At 46.9% G+C, this 26,027-nt stretch overlaps 1 protein-coding gene across 4 annotated transcripts in view; it reads left to right on the top strand.

Annotated features, from left to right (window-relative positions):
• The window catches only part of LOC113955591 (lethal(3)malignant brain tumor-like protein 3), a 41,038-nt gene extending 16,658 nt beyond the window's left edge, over positions 1-24,380 (top strand). For 3 of the 4 annotated variants that reach the window (XM_027661261.1, XM_027661260.1, XM_027661263.1), the window contains 11 exons: positions 229-305; positions 1,659-1,744; positions 5,362-5,472; positions 6,619-6,733; positions 6,834-6,933; positions 7,656-7,835; positions 9,102-9,233; positions 9,637-9,698; positions 12,048-12,214; positions 16,692-16,754; positions 20,372-24,380. In XM_027661261.1, the coding sequence (XP_027517062.1) occupies positions 229-305; positions 1,659-1,744; positions 5,362-5,472; positions 6,619-6,733; positions 6,834-6,933; positions 7,656-7,835; positions 9,102-9,233; positions 9,637-9,698; positions 12,048-12,214; positions 16,692-16,754; positions 20,372-20,500 (1,222 nt within the window). In that variant the 3' untranslated portion in view covers positions 20,501-24,380. The remainder of the gene's footprint in view (positions 1-228; positions 306-1,658; positions 1,745-5,361; positions 5,473-6,618; positions 6,734-6,833; positions 6,934-7,655; positions 7,836-9,101; positions 9,234-9,636; positions 9,699-12,047; positions 12,215-16,691; positions 16,755-20,371) is intronic. The other variant, XM_027661262.1, reaches the window with a different exon arrangement.
• The last annotated feature ends 1,647 nt before the right edge of the window (positions 24,381-26,027 follow it).

Here is a 26,027-nt window from a genome sequence, read left to right as displayed (position 1 = left end):
CCAGGATCTCCATTTTATGATTTTTCTTTGTATTTCCCTGTCTTTGGGGGCAGCTCACATGCCTGGAAAACTTGGCATTCCCATCCTAACAAGGTAATGCTCGTGTTCCACACCGTGATCACACCCACTGAAAGCATCTGCTCCCCCAGCAAATCAGGCAGTATTTGAAATCCTTCTTTTCTTTTTGCTCTGAATGTGACTGCTGCCAACTTTCCCTCTTTGATTCAGGTGTGAAACGAGCAGCCCATACATCCGTCCTGTGGGCTACTGCCAGGAAACTGGAACCCCACTGACAACACCACCTGGTATGTTGAAAGTGAGATTTCTCTCCTGCCTCAGGCCAAAAAAAACCTGTAAAAAACTGTGTCTTCCACGTAATTACATATTTGCAAGTTCCAGGTTCCACTCAGAACTCTCTACTGACTGAACAATATTGTTGCTTGTGCCTTTTGCCACTGAATTTTACGTTGGTTCACAGTTCTTTCAGTGAATGGAATGGGGGTTGGTAATTTAGAATTGAATTTTAGAATTGAATTTGGTTTCAGAAGCTAAAAACTTCGAAGGATTTCCAGCATTTCCTTCGAGCTGGAAGAAAAAGGAATCAGTATCATGATTTCCTAGATGGAATTTCGGGAAGTGAAGGAGTAGCTGAAGCCACATCTCTTTCTGCTGCACTGGAATTTGGTAAATGAAGGGAATGTTGGTGAATGAGAAAGGACAGAACAAGGAAACCAGTGCTGTTTTCAGGCCTTGGAAGTTCTCATTCACCTCAAAAATAGCAAACATAATAAAATGAACCCTGCCCTTTGCCAGGCTGACAGCCCTGGAGCAAGAATTCCTGTGCTTACCATGGATCTGTGGAGCAGGAGGCACTACAAGATCCCTCTGCACAGGAGGGATTGGCCTCTGTGCTTTTCCTGCAGTTGCAGGAGGGGTTGTAAACATCAGTCCCTGCTCCTGGAATATGCAGCAAGGCACTTCTCTGCTCATATCACGATTTCCTGTGCCCTCAGCAGCCCCTGCAGCCAGTTCTGGTCTCTGCTGAGGGACTTAAATGCAGCAATTTTCAGACCGTGCTCTGCATTTAGTCCCTGCACCCTCCTGCCCAAAGGAGCCAATCCTGGGAGTAAAAATTACTGAAATGGGAAGAGGAAAAAAAAGTAGAGTAGTTTCTTAAATGTAATTGCCAGGGAGAGACAGCCCTGTTGTTAGAGCAGCACGCCCAGGGAGCCTTTTCTCTCCAGGCTGCTGGTTTTACTGAGCAGGCAGCAGGAGGTGAGAAGTTTCTCCAGTCTTGCAGGCACTCACACACAGAATAGTTAATAAAGTGGGAAATTAATTCAGTGATGCCACTGCACATCACAGAAATCTCTGACTAGCCTTTAATTGGCAGCTTTCTCTAGAGAATAAGAAGTGATTAAGCTGTGCAGAAATGAACTTGTCAGGGTTAAAGCCCCGTGCAGGGCCTGGGGAACTGGCAGTGCTGCTGTGGCTGCTGGAATGGTGGGGAGGAGCAAAGAGGCCACTTTCCAGCACCATCCATTGCAAGTGCTAAATTAGCATCATTAACACTGTGTTACAGAGCTGCTACTCTGTTGTTTTTAACAATAAACGTGGGGTTTTTCTTACTTAAATGTTAATTCTGTGGGTTTTTTCAGGATACAAGGATCCCAAAGCCTTCTCATGGGAGAAATACTTGGAAGAAACTAATTCCCAAGCGGCCCCAGCAAGAGCATTCAAACTGGTGGGTGAATCTCTTTGATTGTCCTTGCTCAGGTGCTGTTATTCACCTTTTTGTGCTACAGGCTTTATTTTGAGGGTGGATCACCTTGCCTGTGCCAGGAGGGTGAAACTGGGTTTTTCTTTGAGGTGATCTCCAGATCTTTTTCTTTAAGATGATGTTTAAGATGCTGCTGCTAAAACAAAACACATGGCAAAATACAAGACTTTTTTTTTTAATGCCATGAAAAGCTGTCTTGGAAAGGAGTTTTGACTAAATATCTCCAGTTGCTCCACTGGCAGAGTTAAGGAAAGGGCCTTCAGTCCACACTGTGGCTTCCAGAGGAATGTGGGAAGGGCACAGAGAGGGCACAGAATGGAGAAAGAGCTGCTGGGGGGGCAAAGGGAATCTCCCAGTTGACACCTGGTGCTGGTTGAACAGACATTCCCAACCACTGTGAGGGTCAGAAGTGGGAATCACTGGTCTGAAACTGGGCATATTTGGTGGGGAAGGAAGGAAAAGGGGGGGGTATGGATGTGTTTTAGGGGAATGACAAGTGTGCAGTCATCAGGTGTATAAAAAAACCTTTCTAAAATACTTTCACCTTGCAGTTGTGCAAATCCATATTTCCCTGCTAGGTGAGGCTGGAGTTAAGGTAGAGAAGTTCCTATCAAGGACTTACATGTTCTAATATAGATCTTAGTTCTCCTGGGGGGAAAACAAGTGTATTAACAGATGAAAGAGCATTTCTGCCAAGCTCCTGGGTGCAGTAACATCATCCTGCAGGCTCTGAAGGTGCTTCTCTCAACCTTGGGAGCACGAGCTTTTGTTTCTTTCATTGCAGTTCAGTGCATTTATCTGGAAGCTCACTGTGAGCATGAACGAAACAAACACCTTTCAAATAACTTATAAATACTTTAAAATTGATTTTTTTTTTTTCCCTTCCACACTACTGGCTCACCTTGCTAAACTTTGCAATATGTTCAAAATCTTTTCTGTGCCACCGTGACACTCGGTTCCTTCTGCTGAAGTTGGAGTTGGGGGTTAATACCTGCTGCCCTCCTGTGATTTTGTTGGAAAGGTCTTTGGGACTGAGGAGGAAAAGCAATCAGGGAGGCCTCAGATAAGGGAGGCAAAAATCCAGCCAGACAGGTTTGATAATTGCTGGATTTCAGCAGGTGTCCACTTGGGGTTGTGGCAGGTTGCAAGGTGGGTGCCAGGGGTTTGAAGAGGCTGGTTTTGCCTCTTCAGAGAACTGTAAAATCACAGCTGGAATTACCTGCAGCACAGCTGAACTCCAAAACATCCCTGGGATTAAGGTTTTCCACAGGGGATGCACTGCCTTGTCTACCTCCTTTCCTGTTTCCTGGACATCATTGTTTGCTCCTTCAGGTGTCAGGCTTTTAGAGACGAGTAGAAGGACCAATTCTGGCTTTCATAAAACTCCAGAGTGTAAATTAGCATCCAAAACTGTGTTTCAAAAATGAGACAGAAAAAAAAAAAGGTGTTTGATATATCAACAGTTATTAGAACTCTTTTCAACATCAAACCTCATTATTTTTCTGGCTTGGTTGGGCTGGAGTGCAAATAAATGGCAAAGTTATTGATTTTTTTAAAATTATTATTATTATTCCAGTTAGCAATTACAGGAAATCAGTACATAAAAATACGGGTTGAGAACCAGAACAGAGATTTCTCACTGAATTAGTTTTTAACAGTTTTAAAGAGCTGTCTTACCTAGTCTGGAGACACTGATCATCAGCACAAATAGCAGGTCTTGGGGCTGCATTTCTGCCTTCTCCCCCCAAAAGCTCAGGAGACAGTTTCATTGTAAGCATCACAGCATTTCAGCTCATCCTCCTGGGCTGGCAATTCAAAACCCTTCATAAATTATTGCCAGAAGGGCAGCAGCCCTTCAGCAAGGCTTAAACAAACAGCCTGGCTCCTCTTCTGGGCAGGATTTGGATCTCAGGCTCCTTCCTCAGGGCAGCCAGGCAAGGCTGGCTGGTTCAATAACATGCTCTTAAAAATAAAAGCAGTTTAGATTGTCTGGTTTCCAGTGTGCCCTGTGGCTGGAAGCCTGTGGGTAGATGTCTGTGTCCAGGGGAAATGACCAAAGAGGAACTTCAGCTTTGGAGTTTGTGGAACTCCTCCTCTGCCCCCAGCCAGTGGCAGTAAAAAGGATAAGGAAGGTTGGGAGGGAAGAGTGTTTATAATCACCTTTTCATTTACCTGATTGTGTTCAAACACCCAGTTTATCATCTCTTACTAAAATCCTGACCTCTGTATGCAGAAGTGAAGAGGGATGTGTTTGGAATGAGCATCCAGTGCTCCATAACCCACAGCTCTGGAGGTCAGAGGAGGAATTTGCAGTCAGATAAATGGAAAAATTGGACAAAGCTGTCTGTTGCTCAGAGGTTACATCTAGGGGTGGTGCAGAGGACACAGATCAGGCCAAAGGGCGTTGTGGAGTTTTTACAAAGTTGTTGGGCTTTGAGGGAAAGGTGAGACAGCGACAGAAGGGGGGAGACTCTGGGGCTGGAGCTGCTCCTGGGTCTAGCACTGCAGCTCCCAGCAGTTGTTGACAAGCACACACAGTTGTCATAAAAAGGAGATGGTAACCTGTGTAATGAAGGTGTTCCAAGGGCTGGATCTCATGCCAGGAAGGATTTCATGAAGGGTAGTGAAGAGACTTTTCACACAGTGGTGTTTGGAGGTGTGAGACAGTGGTGAACTGGCCACTGTTCTGATCAGGTGTGAGATCACAGAATCACAGGATGGTTTGGGTTGGAAGGGACCTCTGGAGATCATTTAGTCCAAGCAGGGTCACCTAGAGCAGGTGACACAATTGGGTCTTGAATTTTACATCCAGGTAGATTTGGAATATCCGCAGAGAGGGAGACTCCACACCCTCCCTGGGCAGCTGTTCCAGGGCTCTGCCACCTCCATGGAAGGAAGTTCTTTCTCCTGTTGAGGTGTAACTTGTTGTGGTTTATTTAATGGCCATTGCTCCTTGTCCTGTTGCTGGGCACCTCTGAACAGAGCCTGGCACCATCCTCTGACACCCCTTGGAGATATTTGCATCGATTGTTGAGATTCCCTCTCAGCTTTCTCTTCTCTAAGGGTAAAGATCATCTTTCTGCTGGGTTTGGGGTGTTGCTGTCAGGTTGCAGTCCATGTGTCAGTGGAGCTTGGGGTGGTGTCTCACCTTTGCTCTGTGAGGGAAGAACCTCTTGCCCTGGCTGGGAAATGCTTCTCTGTGCTGGGGCAGCTCAGGCTGCCTCGAGCAGTTTGGGACTGCTGACAAACACACACCTCAATCCTCTTGGAAACTCTGGTTTTGACCTCTTGGGAACTCTGATTTTAACCTGTAGGACACTCTGATTTTAACCTGTTGGACACTCTGATTTTAACCTGTTGGACACTGATTTTAACCTCTTATGCACTCTGATTTTAACCTGTTGGACACTGATTTTAACCTGTTGGGCACTCTGATTTTGGCCTCTGGAGCAGTCTGTGTGAGATCAGTGCCCAAAGCTCCAAAGGGGTGGATGAAAACCCGAGCACATTTCATTCAGAGCAGGTGACCAGCTCTGAACTCCCAGGCTTTTTAACATTCTGCTTGCAACGCTCTCTTCCAGCGCCCTGCTCACGGATTCCAAGTTAATATGAAGTTGGAGGCTGTGGACAGGAGAAATCCCATCTTGATAAGAGTGGCAACAATAGTTGACAAAGACAACCATCGCATTAAGGTATGACCTTGCTGCCAAGTGCAGAGCCCTGTGCTGTGGAACAGAAAAACACCCCCTTGGTTGGAGGAGCAGCAAACAACTGCCTGGCAGCTGATGTGGCCTCAGGGCCTGCCCAACTGGAAATGATTTCTGGTGCTTTGTTCTGCTGAAATCTGATGGAATTGCCTGGTGTTGTTAGTAGCTGTTTTAATGTAACTGTTCTGAAATGACACTTGACAGGGTGATTTTCCATCTCGTGGCGTTTTTCTGTGTGATCTCTGGGGTTGAAGGCAGCATTAGTGTTCAGCTGGGGGGAAAATACCTGACAGGGTTTTTTTCCTGCCATACTTAAAGGAAAACTCAAAGCAATTTAAACCCTGGTCCATGTGGGAAGTGGCTTCATTCTCCAGTTGTAACATAGGTGGAGTTTAAGTAATTCTTTTCACATAAAGATATTGCCAGAAAAATCTGTTGTGCTTTGGCTTCTGAGAAATTAAGTATGAGCCAGCTAAAGTGGAGGCTGCACTGATGGAGGCTCCTTGGCCACAGGTCTCCTTCCCAAAGGATGGTTGTGTGGGCAGGAGTGGAGTTCAGTTCCCATTATCCAGCTGATTCTCAGTCTCATTTGCTCTGAGCAAAAGCCAAGTTTTGCCAATATTTAGTAACTCGATATTCAATTCATCCATTTGAAACTTTGCTGCACAGACAACCCAGTAGCCTTTAGATTCCAGTGATCCTCAGTCTTTGTTAACCTGACCTGGGTCTGAGCTGTTACCAGTCTCTTCATCCAGCAGGAAATTGTAGCTTGTTCACTGCAAAACTCACTGAACTCGTTGGCTTTTCTGGTGTTTTGGGATCCTCGGGAAAGAGAACAATTAAATAATCAGTTTGTTTGCATAGCTCTGGGCTCTGAGTGTAGAGCACCCTGTGGTGTGTAGGATGACACAACTGTGTCACCAGAACCTAGTTGTTCTGTAAAACACAGATGCAGGAAAACAAAGAGTTACACTGAGCACAGAGATGATTGTGCCTGACTGAGGAAAGATTGAAATGAAAGATTGAATGAATCAGCCTCAAGCTGAGCAAGGTGAGACAGAGGGGGAAGTTAACATAAAAGCTGAGTCATGCCCTTAACTGTCTCTCTCACTGAGACTGTGCTTCTTTCAGATCCATTTTGATGGTTGGGACCCTCATTATGATTTCTGGGTGGATGCAGACAGCCCTGACATCCATCCCGTGGGCTGGTGTGCCAAGACTGGACACGCTCTGCAGGTCCCTCTAGGTAAACAGAGACACCACAGTGTTATGCTGGCTGATTTTCCTAAGTGCATTTTGCTGTTCACATGTTTAACTGCTTTTTTTTTTTTTTAACTTATTTTCAGGTGCTGAGGATCCAGAGGGAGCAGTGGGACAAGTGTGTCCCACTCCAGGCTGCCAGGGGATCGGGCACGTCCGGGGACCACGATATGGGACACATTACACGTATGTAAATGAGGTCCTCTAAGAGTCTAAGTGCTGTTAATAATGATAATGCAGCAACAAGCACCTGCACTGCACTGAAATGATCTCAGTGTTTATTCTGGAGGTGGTTATATCTGCAATTGCAGCTCCCTCTTGTGTCTAAATGTGCTGTTTCATCATAAATTCTGTTTATACCAGTATAATCATTATAACTGCAATGCAAACAGACTAATTCACTCCAATTTCTTCATTCCAGCAGTGCTAAAGGAGAGGTTTTTGTAAAATAACATGTCTAAGAACAGCAGGCAAGGAGACATTAAAGAGGGAGGAAGTGTTGTGGGTAGGTTATTAAAGTACAAGAGTGAGGAGTGCTCGCTCATGTTTTGTGCTCTGCCTTTTGATTTCTCTTGGAAGAGAAAGGTTTTTCTCAAGTGAACTATTTTAAAGAGCCAGAAAACAATCTCAGGGAAGAGGTCTGAAGATCTGGTAGCTCGTAATGTGGGCTTGGGATTTCTCAGAGTGAAAGTTGCCGAACTCACTTGTTCCATGAAATGTTCAAATAAGCAGGTTACAGAGGACGAGCTCTTCTTTAACAGCACCTCAGAGTGGGTAATAACATCTCCCTGAGTGTTTGTGGCCTCCTTTTTTCTGGGTTTGTGATGGATTTCTCTGCCTGAGGCTGGTAAGGCTGTGTGACTGTAAAGCATTGTCACCTCTCTCTGGTTTTTGTTTCTCTGTCCCAGGTTAGTTGGCTGCCCATACTCTGATGTGAACCTCAGCAGAGAGAACTCGTTACAGGACCGGCTGAGCGGGGAGAGACCTTCCCCTGGGAACACCATGCAGAAGGCCAAGAGGCTGGAGACTCCTGCCCCATTCCTGCTGGGAGCAGGGGAGTCTTCTCAGGGAGACTCTCCACAATCTAGGTGAGCTGAACATTATTCTTGGCAGATACTGGGGAACAAAACCATTTACAAGGATAAAAACCACCGGAATTGTCAGAGAGGCAGCAGAGCATTGAGTTCATCTGTCTGTAATATTGACCTGTGCCCCAGACACTCTTAACACAGAGCAAGGCACTTTTATACCCTCATATGCCTTAATAGGTTTCTCAGTTCCTTAATCCTGCTGCTCTGGTCCCATTCCAACAAAGGAAATTGCATTCTGTCTCCATAAATTTTTCCTTGCTGTTTCAATTTAAAATATGTTCTTTTCCTTCGTTTCCTTGTCCTAAAACTGTCAAGCCAAGGTTATTTTGCACCATTAAACAGACTCTGTGTGTATCACTTGGCAAACAAGTTGAGCTCCTTCAGGTACTTTGTTTTCTTACAGGAAAATCTTGGAATTGAGCAGCATTGAAGCAAACTGTGTGTAAGTTCTTGGAGCACAGGAGGCAGTTAAATGTGTTGTGGGACAGACCAGGGCATGAAGGATTTTATTAAGGTCATCTCACTGGGGCAAACTCCAGCAATACTTTTATTCTTTTTTTTCTTTGTTGTATATGAAGGGTTATATATATTTTAAAGTTCATCTATTTGTTTAGATTTATAACATTTCCAAGATCTGTTTGGCCGGGAAAAAAGGAATTAATGCTTCTCTTCCCTCGAAGGCCAAATTTGCCTCCTCCCAACTAGAGCTATCTTAATTTCTAATTTTCACACCAGAATTGATTGCATTTCAACGGCACTCTTACCATGAAGCCCCCTCAGGAGATCTGAGATTCTCACAGAATAAATGGCATTCTAGAATTGTGATATATTTCTGTTCTTCTAAGCATTTCGTTTCCTCATAGTGGGAGGTCTGAATTCAGCCTGTAAATCTGCTGCTTGTCCTTCCTTGGCCAACTCTGTAGCTCAGTTGATGCATCAAACTCAGTCATGGAGACTCTTAAATGTTATCCAGAGGTATCAGGATTCAGAAATCTTAAATCCCTGGCTTTCCCCATTACCCAGTGGTTTCCTGCAGCTGCTGGGATCAGAGCCTGAGTCCACAGAGCCTGATTTGTTTCACATAATCTCTCCCAATCCATGCAGAGCAGTAACAAAGCACTTTGTACTCATGGGGAGGGAAGGTTCCACCACTAGATGGTAGCTGCTGCTCTCACTTGGAAGGAGCAGCCAGCTTCACTCTCCTGTGGGAAAAGGGAACTGGAGGGTGTCACCTCAGCTCCCGTCATTTGTCTGTCTTTCCAGAAAAGCTGCTCCAGACAGTGAGAAGTGGTGTCAAAGCAGCGTTCACACTCCATCAGAGCAGTCTGAAAACAGTCAGGAGAGAGACTGGGGAGAGGAGGATTCCTCTGCAGACATCAAAGCCACACCAAAAACGTAAATAAGATTTGCGTGATGTGTTTTCCTGCGTTTACTGTGGTGTTTCTTGCTGCTGCTGCTGCATCTGAAATAAAGGTGCAAATCACAACTTAAAGTTTGATCAGGGGTTTGCAGCAGACAAATGCAAACCCCTGATCAATGCAGAATGACATTGTGAATCTCTTCCCTCCCTCCCAGTATTTTTGGCCCTCTCTTTCCTGCAGTAAAGTCAAGTGTGAATTCTAGCCATGAATTTAATGGCTCAGAGAGAGGTCTGGGATGGAGCAGTGCTACTGCTTATTTTAACAGGGAAAAGTTTTTAGTTTCTATAAGTTTCTATAAGTCCCATTAATCTCTACATAGAGAGGAAATTACATCCATTTCTGTATCATCTGAAATGTTCTGTAATTGGTGCTTTCAGGCTTGGGTGCTCACGTGCCTATATCAAGTTCCAGCTGGTGAAACAGGAAAGCAATGGGAAAGGTTGGTTAAATTTTATGCCTTTTTCTCTGTGTGTTCATATCCCTGCAATATCCCCACAGCCACAAGGAGCATTCAAAAATTCACAGCTTTTTTGGCTTTGATTCCACAGTCAAGATGAAGCTGGAGGGGATGGCAGTGGTAGTTTTAATTCCTTTAAAATGATGAGGAAGAGTAAAATCACTTAGAAGGGAAAGTTTTAATACTTTGTAGGGTGAAGCTTTGTATTTATTAGCTGAGAAGACAGTTTGCACCAGCTCTTGTGCCACTGCAGACTCGAGTTCTCTAGTGGCAAAAGGTTTTCATTCCCAAACAGTCTGTGACCTGTGTCAGGCCTTGACAGAGCCAGCACAGTGTCAAGGGAGACTTGCTTAAAAACCTGGCAGACAGTTTAAGTTCCATCAGCTTCTTTTTTCAGACCCTCCTGGCTATCCAGAAACGTATTCTGAATCATTTGGGGACTCTTTTTAAGGTTTTCTCTAAGAGGAAAAGAAGAAAGAAAAGTTAAATGGAAAAAACAATGCTTTTTTTTTTTTACTTTTCCTGGTACATGACAGGTTAAGTTTCCAAAGCAGCTTTCTCCTATCACTTTAGCAAACCATATGCTTAACTTTCAGATTTACTATAAAAAGCCATTTCAGAGAACGGAGCTGACCAGGCTTTTAGGAGGATTTAACATGGTAATAAGTCTGCAATCAAAAATAGCTAAGCAGGCACAAACTGGGACAGGTGCCTAGGCTTCTATTTATTTATTTTTTTTTTTTAAATTTTTTTTTTAATACTCATTTTTACCTAGTGCTGAGTTCTGCAGTGGGAGCTGAGGGATCTGCCAGCTCTGAGCTGCAGTTGCAGCTGGCAGGGAAAGCTGCCCACTCTCCCTTCACCTTCACCTGACACAGAATGATGGAAATCAGGGGAGGGAAATGCAGCAATAATCCACTGACCTGTAATGTCACAGCTACCCAGAGCTTTCAGCCCAGCTCTGTTTAAACTATCAGATCACTGCTGCTTTCTCGGAGGGAAAGTCATTTGTTGAGGTGGTTTTGGTGCTTAGCAGGAGGATTTGGGCTTAGTGGAGGAAAGGAGTTGGCATGAGGATGAAAGCAGTGCCCAGCCAGCAGTGGGGGGAACTTTGGGCACAAGTGGGACCTCCTGGAGCAGGGAGAGGTGGGGACAAGGACAGTGGGACAGAGGAGTTGGTGACACTCTCCCAGGAGCAGTGTCTGTGCCGTGTTCTCAGCAGGAGCTCCTGAACTGAGCAGTTCCTACTCAGGTTTATTTGTTTTAAATCCTCCCTTGCTCTCATTATTAGAAATTTGATACATTTGATGCTGTCCCACTTCCTTTAGGGACATGGAGATGAGGTGACCCTTAGGACAAGGGGAGTGACCGTTCCCTAGAACAAGCTTTACCTCCAGTGCTGCTTTCCCTTTGGCTGGAAAACCACGGAAATCTGGGGGGTTTTTTATACTCTGCCGTTTTCCTTTGTGCTTTCCATGTGCTTTCCTGGCACACCCCCCAGACCTGACACCCCGACCCACTGACAGCCCCTGAGCTCAGGCAGCTGCTCCAGGCACAGGGAGCCTTCCCGAGGGCAGGGATAAAGCGGGAATGTCAGGGATGAAGCGGGAATGTCGTGTGGTTGCCGCGGGATGGCGCCGGGCAGGCAGGGGCTGGGGGCAGCCCACCGTAACTGCTGTAAACCCCAGGAATGTTTCCCAGCTTGTTTCCATCCTCTGCCTGGCTTCCTGTTGTATAAGCAGCACATCCCTGCAGGACCATGACTCTGCACTGCTCCAGTGATCTCATTAGGGAGGGGTGATTTCTTCCTCTCGGTTTTTTTTTTTTTTTTTCTGTCTTGGTTTTTAAAGCTTCCGCCACTTGACACATGAGGAGGGAGTTGATGTCTGGAGGTAACAGGCAGCACTCCTGGCCTGGGAGTCTCCCCAGGAGCGAGCCCAGGCCACAGGCTGGCAGGCACAGAGCCCTTCCCAGGCTGGCTCCAGCTGGGAGCTGGAACTGTGCCATCAGTTCCCAGCCGAAGATGCTGTTACCAGAACTCCTCCACCTTGTCAATAAAAGGCTGCAAACATCTTCTCTGTTAGCAGCATGACATCATTTTCCAGGGAAGAAGCTGACGATAAAGCCTCCAGCCTGGCAATCTTATCTTTTTTTTCCCCTCTCTCCTGCTCAGGAGGGTGGGAAGGACGGGCTGGAAGCTCAGTGTGCCGTGCCTGGCCCTCTCTGACCACCCTGCCTTGCTCCCCTCTCCAGACTCTGTGACCCTTTCTCCTGCTTTGTAATTGCTCCTACTTGGAGCCTGGCTCTGACTTGTCTCCTTTCCTTTTCCAGGCCCTGATTTGGATCTCCAGCAGGCCCTCCACCAGTCCATCTTCATGCCTTCCCTGGCCTCTAACCCGACCCACCGGCTCCATCTCTTCTGGGAGCAGCACTGCAGGCTCTTGCCAGAGGTCTCAGGCCTCACAGCCAAACAAGTTGCCAAATGGACTGTGGAAGAGGTGAGTTCCCTGTTCTTCTGCTCTCCTGGGCTGCAGGAAAGCCAGCTCCCTCCTCCTCTGGAGTGCTAATTGGGAGACATCTTTATTTTGTTCCCTTTCCCCCTCTGGTTGCTGTGCATATGCCACAGCTGACTCAGCTGGAAGTTACTCCCAAGTCCCTTTAGCAGGGAGGGATCCCTGTTAACCCTCTGGTTTCCACAGCTTCAATAGGATTCCCTCCCTCCCTGCCTTTGCTTGTTTATTTAGCCCTTGATCTCTCAGTCCTCAGGCCTGAAGCCTCCTTCTCTGTGATCTCCCTCCCCCTCTCCCGTGGCTTTGCTGCTGATTCACTTCATTGCAGAGAATTCCAAACTGTGCATGCCCACTCCTCCTGCCTCTCCCTGCCTGATTCCCCTGGGACAAAACTGCCCACAGCCTGACCTGATTTCTGGCAGAGGTATCTGTGCAGCTGGGGATGTGTCTCTGCAGCTCTGGAGATGTCTCCTGTAATTAGGTGGTGTGTGAAAACCCGGAGTGTTTTGTGTGCTGAGTAGTTGGTTTTTGCCTCGATGCCTTGGGCATAAATAATATTTGTCTCTGCTCTTGGGAAGTGGTGACAATTTGGATGCTGGCACTTAATTGCAGGGCATTTAATCCAAGAGGAATGTGCTGTAGTGCTGTGCTTGCAAGGATGCAGGGAATCTGCAAAGCAGGAGAAAGGTGCTGCTGTTGGTGATGCAGAGAGGATCTTCAGAGACTTTCAGAAAGTGCATTTTCCCCAAGTGCCTCTTAACATCAGATAAATCCAATTTGACTTTGCTCTTTGTGCTGGAGGACTGCTGGGAGTCTGGTGGGATTGCAGTGATGTGGGAGATGGGAACCACAGCAGCTGGGAATGGGATAGAGCAATTAGGGTTGCTGTTTTAAAACTTAGTTGTTGTGGCGTTTTTTTTGTTCTGTTTTTTTGTTTATTTCTTTCTTTTTAATAAAAATATGTTTGAATTAAATTCGTAGCCAGGAGGAAAAAATATCTCTTGAAAGATTTGCTGTTCCTGTCCTTTTGAGAAAAGTTTCCAATGATTTGTCCAAAAGGTCTTTTAGCAAATCAATAAGGTCAGAAGCAGTTAATCCTCTGACATGATAATCAAAATCTCTTTCTTTTGGATAAAACAGGGAGGCTGGTTCATGGAAGTACAGTGTCAGGATCCAAGCCAAATAAAATCTGTCCTTTGCAGTTGACCTTTAAAGCAGCTGCTGGGCAAATTTAACTGGGATATTAGTTTGATAACAGATGAATGTAAGCAGGGACCACAGGACATGGATGGAGGGACTGGATGGACATAGTGATTCCAACCCAGAATACCCTGAACTCTGTACTGCAGCCTGAAACAACTGAGGAAGTTTTGGCTGCCAGTAGCAGTGTGATTGGCACATTAAAAAGCTCAGTTGCAGCCCCACAATGGACTGGCTGAAGTCATTACAGGTTTTTGTCTCGAATTTCAATCAAGTGGGTCTGGTTTTGCAAATTATGTTCATCACAAATTCCCAGAGGAATATTCAGTTTGGGCTCTGTCTGAGCACTTGCAGGATCAGCATGTGCAGTGCAGTGAAACCTCAGGTCTGGGAGATGAAAGCAGCAGGACTTGCTGTGTTTTAGGGAGTCCAGAGTACATTTGGTCTGTTGGCATTTGGGCTCCCAACATCTTCCTGCAGGGCAAACATTTGCCTTTGGGTTGTGCTTTGAACTCTGCTGCACAAAGGAGCCCATTTTGCTGATCTGTAACAAGGGTGTAAAATTCTCCTTTGGTTTCAGGCTAAAGAACTGGTTTTATTTTATAAAACCCACATTAAGGGAAAAAATGTTGCTTTAATTCTCTGCTGGTTGAGAACAGCTGAAATGGCAGAGCAGCAGCAGCATTTAGGGGCCCTCCAGCAAAGAAACTCCTGGTAACACTGAGCAGGCAACAAGAGTAGTTACTTTAATGCAGCTTTGGTATTTATTGAAAGCTTCCTGTCATGTTTTTAGGGCACAGCATATTGACTCACAGAAGAACATTAAGATGTGCTGCAGTTGTATTGTTCATTAGTTAATCCTGCATCAATGTTAATACCTGGGGGGGGGACTGTCCTTGTGCCAAGTGCTTTTGGGTTTTTAAATACCAGTTAAGCCCAGCCTGTCTCTGATGGCCTCAGGAGGGGTGTCAGTCCTACAGGAGCTGTTACAGGGGTGCAGTGTGAGACAGGCATTTGCCACCCAGGGATATAAATCCTGTGCTCACCTCAGTGTGTCACCTCTGGGATCACATCAGCACCTTCCAGACGGGTCATATGGAGCTTCTAAGGTGTTTTCAGCTCTTTTTCAACCCCTTTTCCTTTCCTAATGTGCATTGGGAGTGTAAGAGCTTCCAGCAGACAGCTCTGGGAGCATTGGGGTGGTTACAGCAGGGATCTATTTCTCCAATTTCTCCATTCCTTACAAAAGGAAAGTAGTGTTTTGTTGCTGGTTTGTAATAGGAGTTTGCACTTCTACAAGAGAAAATTTGGAGTCCCTGCCTGATGGAGATGTGGATTTTAGGGATTCCCTTTAAAATGGAGCAGGAAGGGCTGGCAGGCATTCACTTCCTCAAAGGAAAAGCCTTGATCCCACTGTATTCCCAACCTGTCCCAGTTCCTCACAGTGAGCCCCTCCAGCCTCACCCTTTCCCTGGATTCAGGGCTTCCCTGCCACTGCTGGGGGGCTGGGTTGGTTTCCCATGGTGTCACTGTGTTTTTACCTCATGCTCCTGAGCCTCCCTTGTCCCTCAAGTGCCACATCTTGGTCTGGGGACCCTCCTCCCCAGCAGTGATGGACCAGGCAGGTCACTGTGGCTCGATGGAACCCGGGGTCTGGCTCCCTCCCCTTCTGGGGACCTTCACTCCTCTTTGCTCCTTCCCTCCCTTTTCTCCATCCCTGGTAAACCCCCAGGGCTCCTGTTTGTTTAAAAAGCCTCTGCTGTGGCACAAAGAGCTCCCAGTGTCCCTACAAATGACTCCTGGGACAGATCAAAGGTCTGTCACTCCGTGTCAGTGACAGTAGCCAGCAGCAGTCGTACAGGGAAGGACACAGCAGCAAGGCAGGCTCAGGTCATTCCCAGGAGGTGTCTGCCAGCCTCCCAGTGCCACAGACACCAAGAGCCTCTTGCCCTGAGGGGCCCAACTGTCTCTTAAATTCTGGAAGGCACCAGACCCTGCAGGAGGATTTTTATTTGTGGTTTAATAATAAGGGGCGGGGACGATTCAAAAGGAAAGTGGTTGTTTTGTCATTTGTTTGTGATAGAGGAGTTTGCACTTCTGCAGGAGAAAATTTGGAGTCCCTGCCCGCTGGAGATGTGGATTTTAGGGGTTCCCTTTAAATGGAGCACTGAGAGGGATGCTCTGCTCTCAGGTTACATAACAGAAACCACGGGAATTGGAGCTGCTCCTGCCAGGGGAGAGCAAACCTGGAGGGCACTGAGAGCCCCATGGTTGGAGGGAGGGAATGACTCTCAGTCTAGTGGTGGGATCAGCTGGAGATGCAGTGACACGATTTAGGAGGGGCTCTGACAATCCTGAGTTGAAGGGGTGCTCGTGTGTGACAGTGACCCCTCCCAGCTGCTTGTTTGTGTACAGGAGGAAATGTCACATCTGTAACAACTCACATGGATGTGCCTCATGAAACAGAGCTGCTCCTGCAAGGGAGCATCCAATTAGCAGGAGATGCTTGATCTGATTATGCCTCAATATACAAATATTCTATGAACCAGTGGAGCTACAGCTGGAGAAGACAATACACATTAATTCATCCTTGGCTGCTCCTTGTACTCCTTAGTGTTATATAATGTAACCCAGGTCTCCAGGGAGATTATTCCAAATGTTAACAGATTCCCTGCTTAGAAAGGTTCTCCCTAGTGTGAAATGTAAAATTAACTTTTACTTGTTTAATCCTCTTGGTACCATGGATCCTGTGCACCCACCACGGATTAAATAAAACCAAAACTCCTTTCCTTCCCAGCTCTCCTGCCTTTGGATGTTGGTAAACCAGCAGTGCTCATTCAGTTGGTTTATCTTGTCTCTCACAGGCAATGTCATCCTGGGAAACTGTCTAAATCCTTTTTTCTTCCTGATTTTACTCTCCAGCAATACTGTAGGGAAAGTGAAGTTGAGGATGAGTTTAAAGTAGTGTAGCCACACACAGCTTTTAATCTGGAAAAATAACGTTGATTTTGTGAGGATGTTTTAGAGGAATGGAGAAGCAGGGAGAGAAGTGGTCAAATGGCAACAGGGACAGTTATTGCTGGTAACCAGAATATGCAGGGGAGTTGCAGCAGCAACCCAGTAATATATCCTTCATTAATGGGATACTTTTAAGTATTAAAGTTGTAAAAGATTTTGCATAAAGAACTCGTACAGAAATAGGAGCTTTTTGCTCGACAGTGTCCCATTTTAATTAATTGTCCACGTTTCTTTCCTGGAATTCCAGGTGGTGAGCTTCATCCAGCGTTTACCTGGTTGCAAAGAACAAGCCTCTGTGTTCAGGGAAGAGGTAAGTGCAGCGTGCCCTGCCCCTGGGCTCTGAGCACAGACCTGCTCAGCCCTGTCATTCCAGAGCCTGTGGCATTTAGGAGGCTGTACTCCAGCATGGCTAATTGCATCCTGCTGCTTTAAATTTCCCCTGCAGTTCCAATCAGGGAGCCTGTGCTGAACATCCTGTCTTGGACCGTTGTGCCGTGGCTTTGGCACCACTATAAAGATGTCCTGTTGGAGTGGGGTGGGGAGGATCTCATCTGCTGCCTCTAACGAGGACATGTGCTCCTGGGGAGCCTGGCAGGCACAGGGTTTCCCAGGAATTGCTGGCTTCCTCCATGGGGTGAGAGCAGGAGGAAAACCTTTCCTTGAACAAGGAGAGGTTGGGAAGTCAGAGCATGTCCTGCCTGTGGTGTGTCTTGTCATTGCTGCCACGGGCTGGGCTGGGCTTGCTCCCTGTTCCTGGTGTGTTCACCGTGGCTTTTGGGAGTCCTCTGCAGGCATGGGATAAGGCTGTCCTGGTTTTTGGCACACTTGTTTAGGTGGATCATAGGTGGGGACTGTTGAGTGCTTCAGCTTCCACTTCCATTGCAGGTGGTACTTGGAGGCTCTTTGTGAGCCCCTGATGAATTTGCAGGGATGAACCTTGTCCTGGGCTCATCCCACAGCCCAGGCAGGACATGAGGGGGGAAATCAGTCCCTCTGCTCTGCCCAGTGACACCCAACATGCAGAGTTGCCTCCAGGTCCAGGGGAACCAACATCTGAAGGATGTGGAGCTCCTGGAGTGAGTCCAGAGGAGGCCCCAGAGATGCTCCAGGGCTGGAGCCCCTCTGCTCTGGAGCCAGGCTGGGAGAGCTGGAGGGGTTCACCTGGAGAAGAGAAGGCTCCAGGGAGAGCTGAGAGCCCCTTGCAGGACCTAAAGGGGCTCCAGGAGAGCTGGAGAGGGACTGGGGACAAGGGATGGAGGGACAGGACACAGGGAATGGCTTCCCACTGCCAGAGGGCAGGGAGAGATGGGATATTGGGAAGGAATTGTTCCCTGTGAGGATGGGGAGGCCCTGGCACAGGTTGCCCAGAGAAGCTGTGGCTGCCCCTGGATCCCTAGAAGTGTCCAAGGCCAGGTTGGAGCAACCTGGGACAGTGGAAGGTGTCCCTGCCCATGGCTGGGGGGTAGAATTAGGTGAGCTTTAAGTTCCCTTCCAACCCAACCCATTCCATGGCTCTGTGACAGCTCCTGCTCTGGCTATGAGGGCTCAGGGAAGGGCTGTGCCTCTGCTGCAGTGACTGGAAAGGGCAGGTTTGTGATAGTTCACTGCTCCAGAGCTGGCTCCTGTTCAGGGTCAGTCAGGCTGCAGTGCATTTTGTGGATTTATGTATCTGTACTTTCCTTCCCCTTGCTTTAAAAAACATGCAGACACACACAAAATAGAGAGCAAAAGAAATGGAGACTTGCAAAAAGGCACTGTCCACAATGTGACAAATCTTTAACTGAATATAGTGGGAATAGTGAAATTTATTGAAATGAACCAATCTTTCAGTGTAGTTGAGTGTAAAAGGTGCATCCTAATTTCTAGGGAAGATGTATTTAGAGGTAAGAGTGCTAGATAAACTGTACCAAGCAAATCTTGTAATGAATCCAACCATTCTCCATGTATTTTATTGTATTTCTTGTGGCCATAATTTAAACAACAGCCACTCCTTTCTAGTTCTGACAGTGTCATAGCCATGGTCTATTTTAATCCCTTATTTCCTGCAGCCTCCAAGTGTGATTCCCTGTGCCAAATTTGAGGAGCTTGTATTGTTTTACGAGTTCATGCTCAAACCAAATTGTCAGTTTGAAATTAAAACCCTTTTAGCAGTTTGGCTTTGGCCAAAGTACAGGTGTGAGTGACAGGAGAGCTGAGCTCCCCCACACTGCCCATTAGCTGGGATGAGCCTCTGAGTGCTCCACATCCAGGAGAAATAAATCCCTGGTAGACTCCTCTTGGCGGGGGGCTGGACAGGGATAAGTTGCTGCTTACATTAGGAATGAAGAGAACAAATTGTGCACAGAATTTTAAAAACCATCCAAATAAGATGGAACAAAGAAATGAATAATAAAGCACAGACTTGTTTCTAGGTCCAGTTCAGGGCAGGTCTGTTTAAAATAAGCGTGTGTGAGGCAATGCAGTTGAAATGAGGCATCGGAATAATATTGGACTCCAAAGCATTTTGAAATGTAGGACTGTTTTCCAGCAGTTTTCTGCTCCTCTTGACTCTATTATTTAATTTAAACAGCAGCCCCATTTGTTTCAAGCTATTTTTAACACGTTCATTGCAGCAGTGTAGACTCTGGGCAGCCTGAAAATAAAATTCGGGGACTTTGTGTGGCCATCTGTGGGCTGGGAGCACTGCTGGCATTCCCATTGGAGGAATTAACTTCCCAGTTCCTCCCAGTTCCTTAACTGGGAGGTTAAATAACTTGCTAAGGGGCTCTTGTGTGGTGAGAGGTGGGGAACCCAAATCTCCTGGCTCCCACTCTTTGCTTTAATCAGATGTTTGCCCGAGTTTACTCAGTGTTTCCTCTTGCACCAGTCATTGACATCCAAAAAAAATTCCAGTTGGGAAGGCAACAAAAATAGCAGAACTGTTATTCTGGCTGGGCTGAGTGTCCCTCCTTGTCTGCTGCACTGGTGAGCATCAAGTGAGAGGAGGAGACACTGTCAGTCCCTGTAAATGGACTTTAATGGAATAACTTAGGGAGACACATATTGTTTGTCTGTGTCCATTAATCTTTCGCTTCTTCCCTGCAGAGCATTTGGGGTTTATATTAATTATATCTGTGTTGTCTCTGTGGATGTTCTTGCTCAAGTAAATTTTTAACCTCTTCTTAAAATAGTCTGTCATGATTTCGCTCGCTGCTACCTAGAGCATCCTGGATTTTCACATGGTAGTGTGTTAATCACTTGCTTAATTTGCATCTCATTGAATATCTCCTTGCTGGTGGATTTTTCCAGACTTTACCATGCCTTGTTCTATCCAGCACACGATTTCTTTTGCCCTGTGCTGAGCAAGCCCAGTTAGTGCCACTGACAAAGATTTCACAAGAACCTCCTGTTTCTCCTTTAAACAGAGACTTGTTGTCTGTGGGCATAAAACATCCCAGTTGTGGGAGTAGCCAGATGTTCACATCTCAGGGATTGTTCTCATCTGTAAGGTTTTTAGCAGAACTGACCAAAAAAAGGGTGTTTGCCTTTAATTTTTTACCCTGAACAGCTTAACAGGGGTGGAGCAGTCTGTGCGGGGGCAGTCAGGGATCAGGGTAATATATTAATTCTTGGATAGTTTGGCATTCTGGATTTTCTGACCTAATTTCTGGCCACAGATTGTGTATAGGCTGTAGGATTTTTGGCTTTTTAAAGCAATTCTAGTGACTCTAAATTCTGTTGAAGAAGCACCTCATGGTCTCTCCGTAAGCACACCCTGAGGCTTCTCCATCTATAGGAAAATGCAGTGAGGTCTGTGATCCTTGAAAAGGGCAGCACATCTGGGAACATCCCAGAGGGTGGGTGCCAGAACTAGGGAATGACCAGAAGTGGGAATCCTGCCTGTCCCTTGCTGGTTAATCCCTGTTTTTGTTGTGTCCCAACCTCCAGCAGATCGACGGCGAGGCCTTCCTGCTCCTCAAGCAGAACGACATCGTTAAAATCCTCAGCATCAAGCTGGGCCCTGCCCTGAAGATCTACAACGCCATCCTCATGTTCAAATCTGCAGAAGACAACTGAGAAGAGCCCTTTGGGCACATCCCACAAGGAATTCACAGGGAATGGGTCTTCAGCTGTGAGCATTCCAATGTGCCGAACGGGCGGATTTCGGGACTCGGACGTATTTTAAGTAGAACTTAGTCAAAATATTTTGAGGTTATAAAAAATCCTGCCACAGTCTGGAATATGGGGCAGCTTCACTTCCAAGAAGAGGATTATTATTATATTTTGTAATTGAATTTGGTTTTGATATATCAATCTCTTTTGGAGATGGAGAAGAAACCTCCGGTTCTAAGGGGAATCCAGGGTAGCATTGGTGGAGCTGCAGGAGCAGGAGGAAAGCTTGGAGTAAAACTGACTCTGTGTCCATGATAGTGCCTGAAAGAGAGACTGAGTGATCACCAGCGAGTTGAACATGTTCTGTATGTGTAAAAGAGAGAGTGAGGAAGGAGGAAAAAGGTGCACTTAAAGCAACTCCCCCATATCCTTCACTGCTGTGACTCAGGAGCTGACCTTTTCAGGACTGTTAAATTCCAGTGTCTCCTACTGATCCTGGTGGTTCTGATCCCCTTGGCTGCTGGGCTGCTTAAACCACAGCAGGAAGGGAGTGTGGGCAGAGGGTTTCCATCAGGCATTGCTTCTGCCAGCGAGCAGAACCCTCATTTAGATCACCAGGACCTGTGCAGGTGGACTTTGGGTGGGAAAAGATCCCATAAAGGAATCTCCCACGGGAGACAAAGCTGTAGTTCTCCCTCTGTGCTTTTGTGCAGCTGCTCTCTGGGCCAGGAACATTTTCTGGCAAAATGGCACAATCAGGAGCACTTGGGGACCGGATGGGTTTGTTCTTGTCCTCTGCACTGTCAGCCAAAAGCTGGGAATAGGAGTTGGAAACCCAGCAGTGGCCACAGTGTGTGTGTAAACAGATTTCCTAGAAACAAATGGCTTTTCTTTTGGGCAATCCAAACTGATGAGTGTGGAGTGCTTTGGCCCTTCTCCCCTCCAGGTGGACTTTGGAGGGTCTTGTGGGGCAGAGTTGCAGCTCCTCTGCCTGTTCAGGAGTGAGGCAGGCAGAGCACACATCCAGGGAAGTTGGATTGGAGAGGAATCAGGGTTTAGACAGACAGTAAAATGGGGTGGGAATCACTTCCCAAAAGAGCTGAGGTGCATCAGGGAGGGAGCACAGCCTGTATCCCTGTGCAGGCAGCCTGTGCTCTCCTGGTGGGAGCACGAGGGCTTCCTGCTCTGCTTGGAGCAAGAGAAGGAACAAAGCCAGTTTTAGGAACATGCCCATGGCACTGTGACATCCTGGATGGGGTTTCCACACCGTTACTTCCCGAGCTGTCCTCTCCCCATGGAAACCTTGGGAGGCACAGTGAGCACCTCGGTGTTCCCTCTCCTGCCTGGCAGCACAGCAGCTCCTGGTTCCCCCTCTGGATGCTCTCCCTGAGATATTTGGTTGTTGTGGAGTTTATCCAGGACCACCTTAGCTCAGGCAGCCCTCAGAGCCCTTCATCCAGAGCTGCCAGGCTGAATCCTGCACATGGGAGCCCTTCCAAGTGCCGGAGGTGTGTTTACCTCTGCCAGGGCTTTGGGAATTTCTCAGGGCACTGCATGATGACATAATCCATCCATAGGCACCTCAAACTCCCTTGGCATCTCTGCCAACAGTGTTGCTTCCCCAGAGCCATTGGGAACAGGATGAACACACTGTCCATGGCCACGTGGTAACACAAGGAATGCACTTGGTCCTTCCCTTATCCCCCAAGTCCTTTGTCCAACCTTCACCTGCTGGGAAGGTCCTGGTGACCTGCTTAAAGTAGGAAGTTCCTTAAAATTGTAAATACAGCAGAATCCACCCCACTGAAGCCATTCAGTCCTGGAATAATCATTTAGAGTAGTTTGTTTCCATACTCTTATTTTTTATAAGATGTTAAGGAGTTTAAGCCTTCACAGGGAAGACACAGGGTAGGTGGGATATTTAATAACTGGAACATAAAATATCAGCCAGGCAGCTGCAGGAGAGAAATTCATTGCGGTGGTAAGGACTAGGCAAGAGATTAATTTAGTGTATTAAAATGCATTTTTGGTCTGATAACCAGGATATTCACCAAAGAGTCCCATTCCTTTATCCTGCTCTGCACATCCAGCATCAACATGAAGACTTGAATTGTAAGTGGCATGTCCTGGGCTCAGACAGAACTCGCCTTCTGGGCAGAGCAAAATTGTTTCCTGACAAGTGGAGCAGAGGATCCAGAGCTGGGCTGTTTTATTCCTGGCTCTCCACTGACTTGCTAAATAACCCTGAGCCTTTCCATGCTCCAGTTTCCCTCTCTGTGACACCCAGCCAGGTGGGGTGACTGCAATTTTGCCTTCCTCTTGTTCCTAACGAGCAAGTCCTGCCAGAGTTTCTGTTTCACCTCCTCCCTTTGGGAACCTGAGTTGGGGGACAGCAGATTGCCTCTAGCACTGAACCAAAATATAATATTAATTTCATTTCTTTTTACTATATATAGATGGAGGATGAAGAGAATCGGTTAAACAAGCAATGAGATTCTAGTCAGTGAAATTATTCAAACAGAAGAGAAATCTTTAATCCTTGGGGCTTCCAAGCCAGCTGGATCAAAGAGGAAAATGTGTTCTTGGAGGTTGTTCAGTGACAGCCAGCACAGTGCTTTCAGCAGGGGGGAAGGAGGAACCTTTTAGGGCTGGAAGAAGGAGGAATGTGCTTCTTGTGCCTTTTTTTGTAATCTGATAATTGTCTTTGCAGAGCAAGCAAGAATGTGCACACATCTATTACCCACTCCTTTCCCAAATATAGCTGTATTCCAATAAAACCCAGCAACTTCACTGGGCAAAAAAGGTTTAAAACTCACTAATATTTACAAGACAGAGAAAACAACTAAACCAGCTCACTTTTTAGCCCCATAACTTAGGAATTCGTGGGTTGCTGATGCTGTTGCACTCGTGTCAGGGATTGTTGCTTTCCCGTGTGTCCCGGTGAGTTGTTCCTGCTGCCAGACTCTGCTCCAGGCCCCTTCCCAGCCCTGCTCCAGGCCAGGGCTCTGCAGATGCCTTTGGTTTGTCTGATGCCTTGTTGTCTCATCTGAAACATGCACTTTGAAGCAAAAGAAAAAGCCAAAAGTCATGGCTCTGCAGGGACCAAAGCTGAGGCTGGTTTGTTCCAGCTGGGACTGGGAGGATTTGGGGTCTGCTGGATGTCGGCAGCAACGAGTTGTTGGCCCAGCTGAACCCAGGAGCCACTTAGAAATACAAATACATTCCTCATAAGCCACCCAGAGCTGTGACAAGTTCCTGTGGGCCGGCAGAGAAATTGGGAAGTTTCACTTCTCCAAGTGGGTCTTATTCCTGGCTCTGTTTTTCTTCCTGCATCCCTGTTTTTTTGAAACCCAAAGCAATCAATTTTTTTTTTTTCTCCTTTGCTTCTCCTCCTGTTGGAATTTTTCTGTGCCATCACCAATGATCATCCTTGTAATCCAGTAGCAGCAAATTCCAGCTCTGGGTAATGAATCCCATTAAGGTTGGACACTGACAGCAAAACTCTTCATCCAGAGGGAAAAACCCAGCACTGAGCCCAGGGATAAGCTCGTTCAGCTGTACAAGATTTCCTGCCTGCTACTTTCATACCCTGCTTAGGGATTTTATACCACAGAGAGCTTTAAAGTTTCTGACATCCCCTCCATCATGTGATGAGCCAGCTTATTTTAGAGATTCCTGTTACTTGAACTGGAAACACGTGCAGGGGAAGGGAGCAAGACTCGGCTCAGCCTCGGGAATGTTTGCCTGTTTGAAACCAAATACTTGAGCTTTTCAACACTAGCCATGCCCTTGCACTCCACTGATGCTTTCCTCTGGAAATGTGAATAAAATTAATATAAGTTCAGGGCTGGTTTGTTCATTCTGGGGCTGGGGCTGGGCAGGATTGCTGGGCTGGCTCTCACTGGGGTGGGATGGTCATCACGTTTTCCTCCCCCTAAACCCAAACCTGGCACTCACAACACAGGCAGCATTTTCATCTTTTATCCCTTTTTTCTGTGTCTCTTACCTCTGTGTTGGAACTCTCTTTGATGTGTGCATGGAGCAGCACCAATCTTGGCTGTGGCTGCACCTGATCCCCAATTCCTCACTGTCCTCTGCTGCTGACAGAAGGTTTTAATGATAGAATCTCAGGATGGTTTAGGTTGGAAAGGACCTTAAAACCCCTGTAGTCCAACCCCCTGCCATGGGCAACCTGTGCCAGGGCCTTGCCACGCTCACAGGGAAGAATTTTTCCCTAATATCCAACCTAAACCTAAACCTAAACCTACCCTCTTTCAGTGTACCCTTGTCCATATGAGAAGTCCCTCTCTCTCCTTGTTACAGGCCCCCTTTAGGCACTGGAAGGGGCTCCAAGGTCTCCCCAGAGCCTTCTCTTGTCCAGGATGGACACCCCCAGCTCTCCCAGCCTGGCTCCAGAGCAGAGGGGCTTGATGGTGATGGCAGCAGAGCTCAGCCTTGCAAGTACCAGTCCTTAAACTCCAAACCCACTCAGCCAAGGCCAACAACCTCCCAAAATCTCCAGGAGACCCCTCCAGCCCCTCGAGTGGGTGTGCAGATTCCCCCAGGGAATTGTGCAAGGATCTCAGCACGAAGGACAAACCAGTGGGGGCTGACACGGAATAACTTGAGCATTCAGGCAGGCCAAAAAGATAAACTGCAGGTTTTTCCTGCCCGAAGGAGAAATACGAACTTGGGACAAAAAAACCCCACAAATCCACGTTTGCCTGAGCAGAGAAACCTGCAAATGCAGTCAGCCATTTGGGTGATTGATTCATCCTGCTCTGTTCAAACTTCTCCATCAAAATATCAGGGAAATAAACACCCTTTCACAGAGAAACTCAGATCTCAGAAGTGTGAGGGCATCCCAGCAGAGCCCCGAGGGAACTGACGGAGTCCAGGCAGTATTGGATGTTCCCGAGGCTGCACCAGCCATTCCCAACTCCCCAGCCCAGGAATCCGGTCACGGTAACAAAACCAAACAAGCTGAGGGTTTTAAATAGAAGCAAAAAAAACCTTGGGAGGGAAAAAAAAAAAAGCAACGAGAGCAAATGTTTATACCCTGAGGATGGGATAGTTTAGGAATTATGGCTGGGAGCCAAATCTCCAATACTTTTGGTATCAGAAGGTTTGCAAACCTTCAGCTGCCAACGTGACTCCGTGCCCTGATCCCCTGGGATGGGCGACCTGCTGCAGGTGTGGCTTTGGGAAACCTCAGGGGGGATCAGGAGGAAAAGTTCAACACCTGATTTTGGGGCACATTACACAGTGTTTTGCAGTTTATCGGATAATTACAATTAGAGCAGAAAGAGGTGAGTTAATTATCATCGCTATGGGCACACAGGGAAGAAGCCCAGTGGGGCATTAAGGAAGGGAAAACAGACCCCAAAATGCAGAGTTTAAACATTGATTGTACTGAGAACGAGTTCTTGCTGGTTTTAGTTCAACACTAAACTTTGGGAGCTGCTTCAGGAAGATGGCAGAGTCCTGGGAC

The sequence above is a fragment of the Corapipo altera genome, unplaced genomic scaffold (assembly GCF_003945725.1).
Source record: "Corapipo altera isolate COAL_440 unplaced genomic scaffold, ASM394572v1 201, whole genome shotgun sequence".
NCBI lineage: Eukaryota > Metazoa > Chordata > Aves > Passeriformes > Pipridae > Corapipo > Corapipo altera.
The sequence above is the reverse complement of the archived record's forward strand: the minus strand, read 5'-3'. Positions and strand labels throughout refer to the sequence as shown.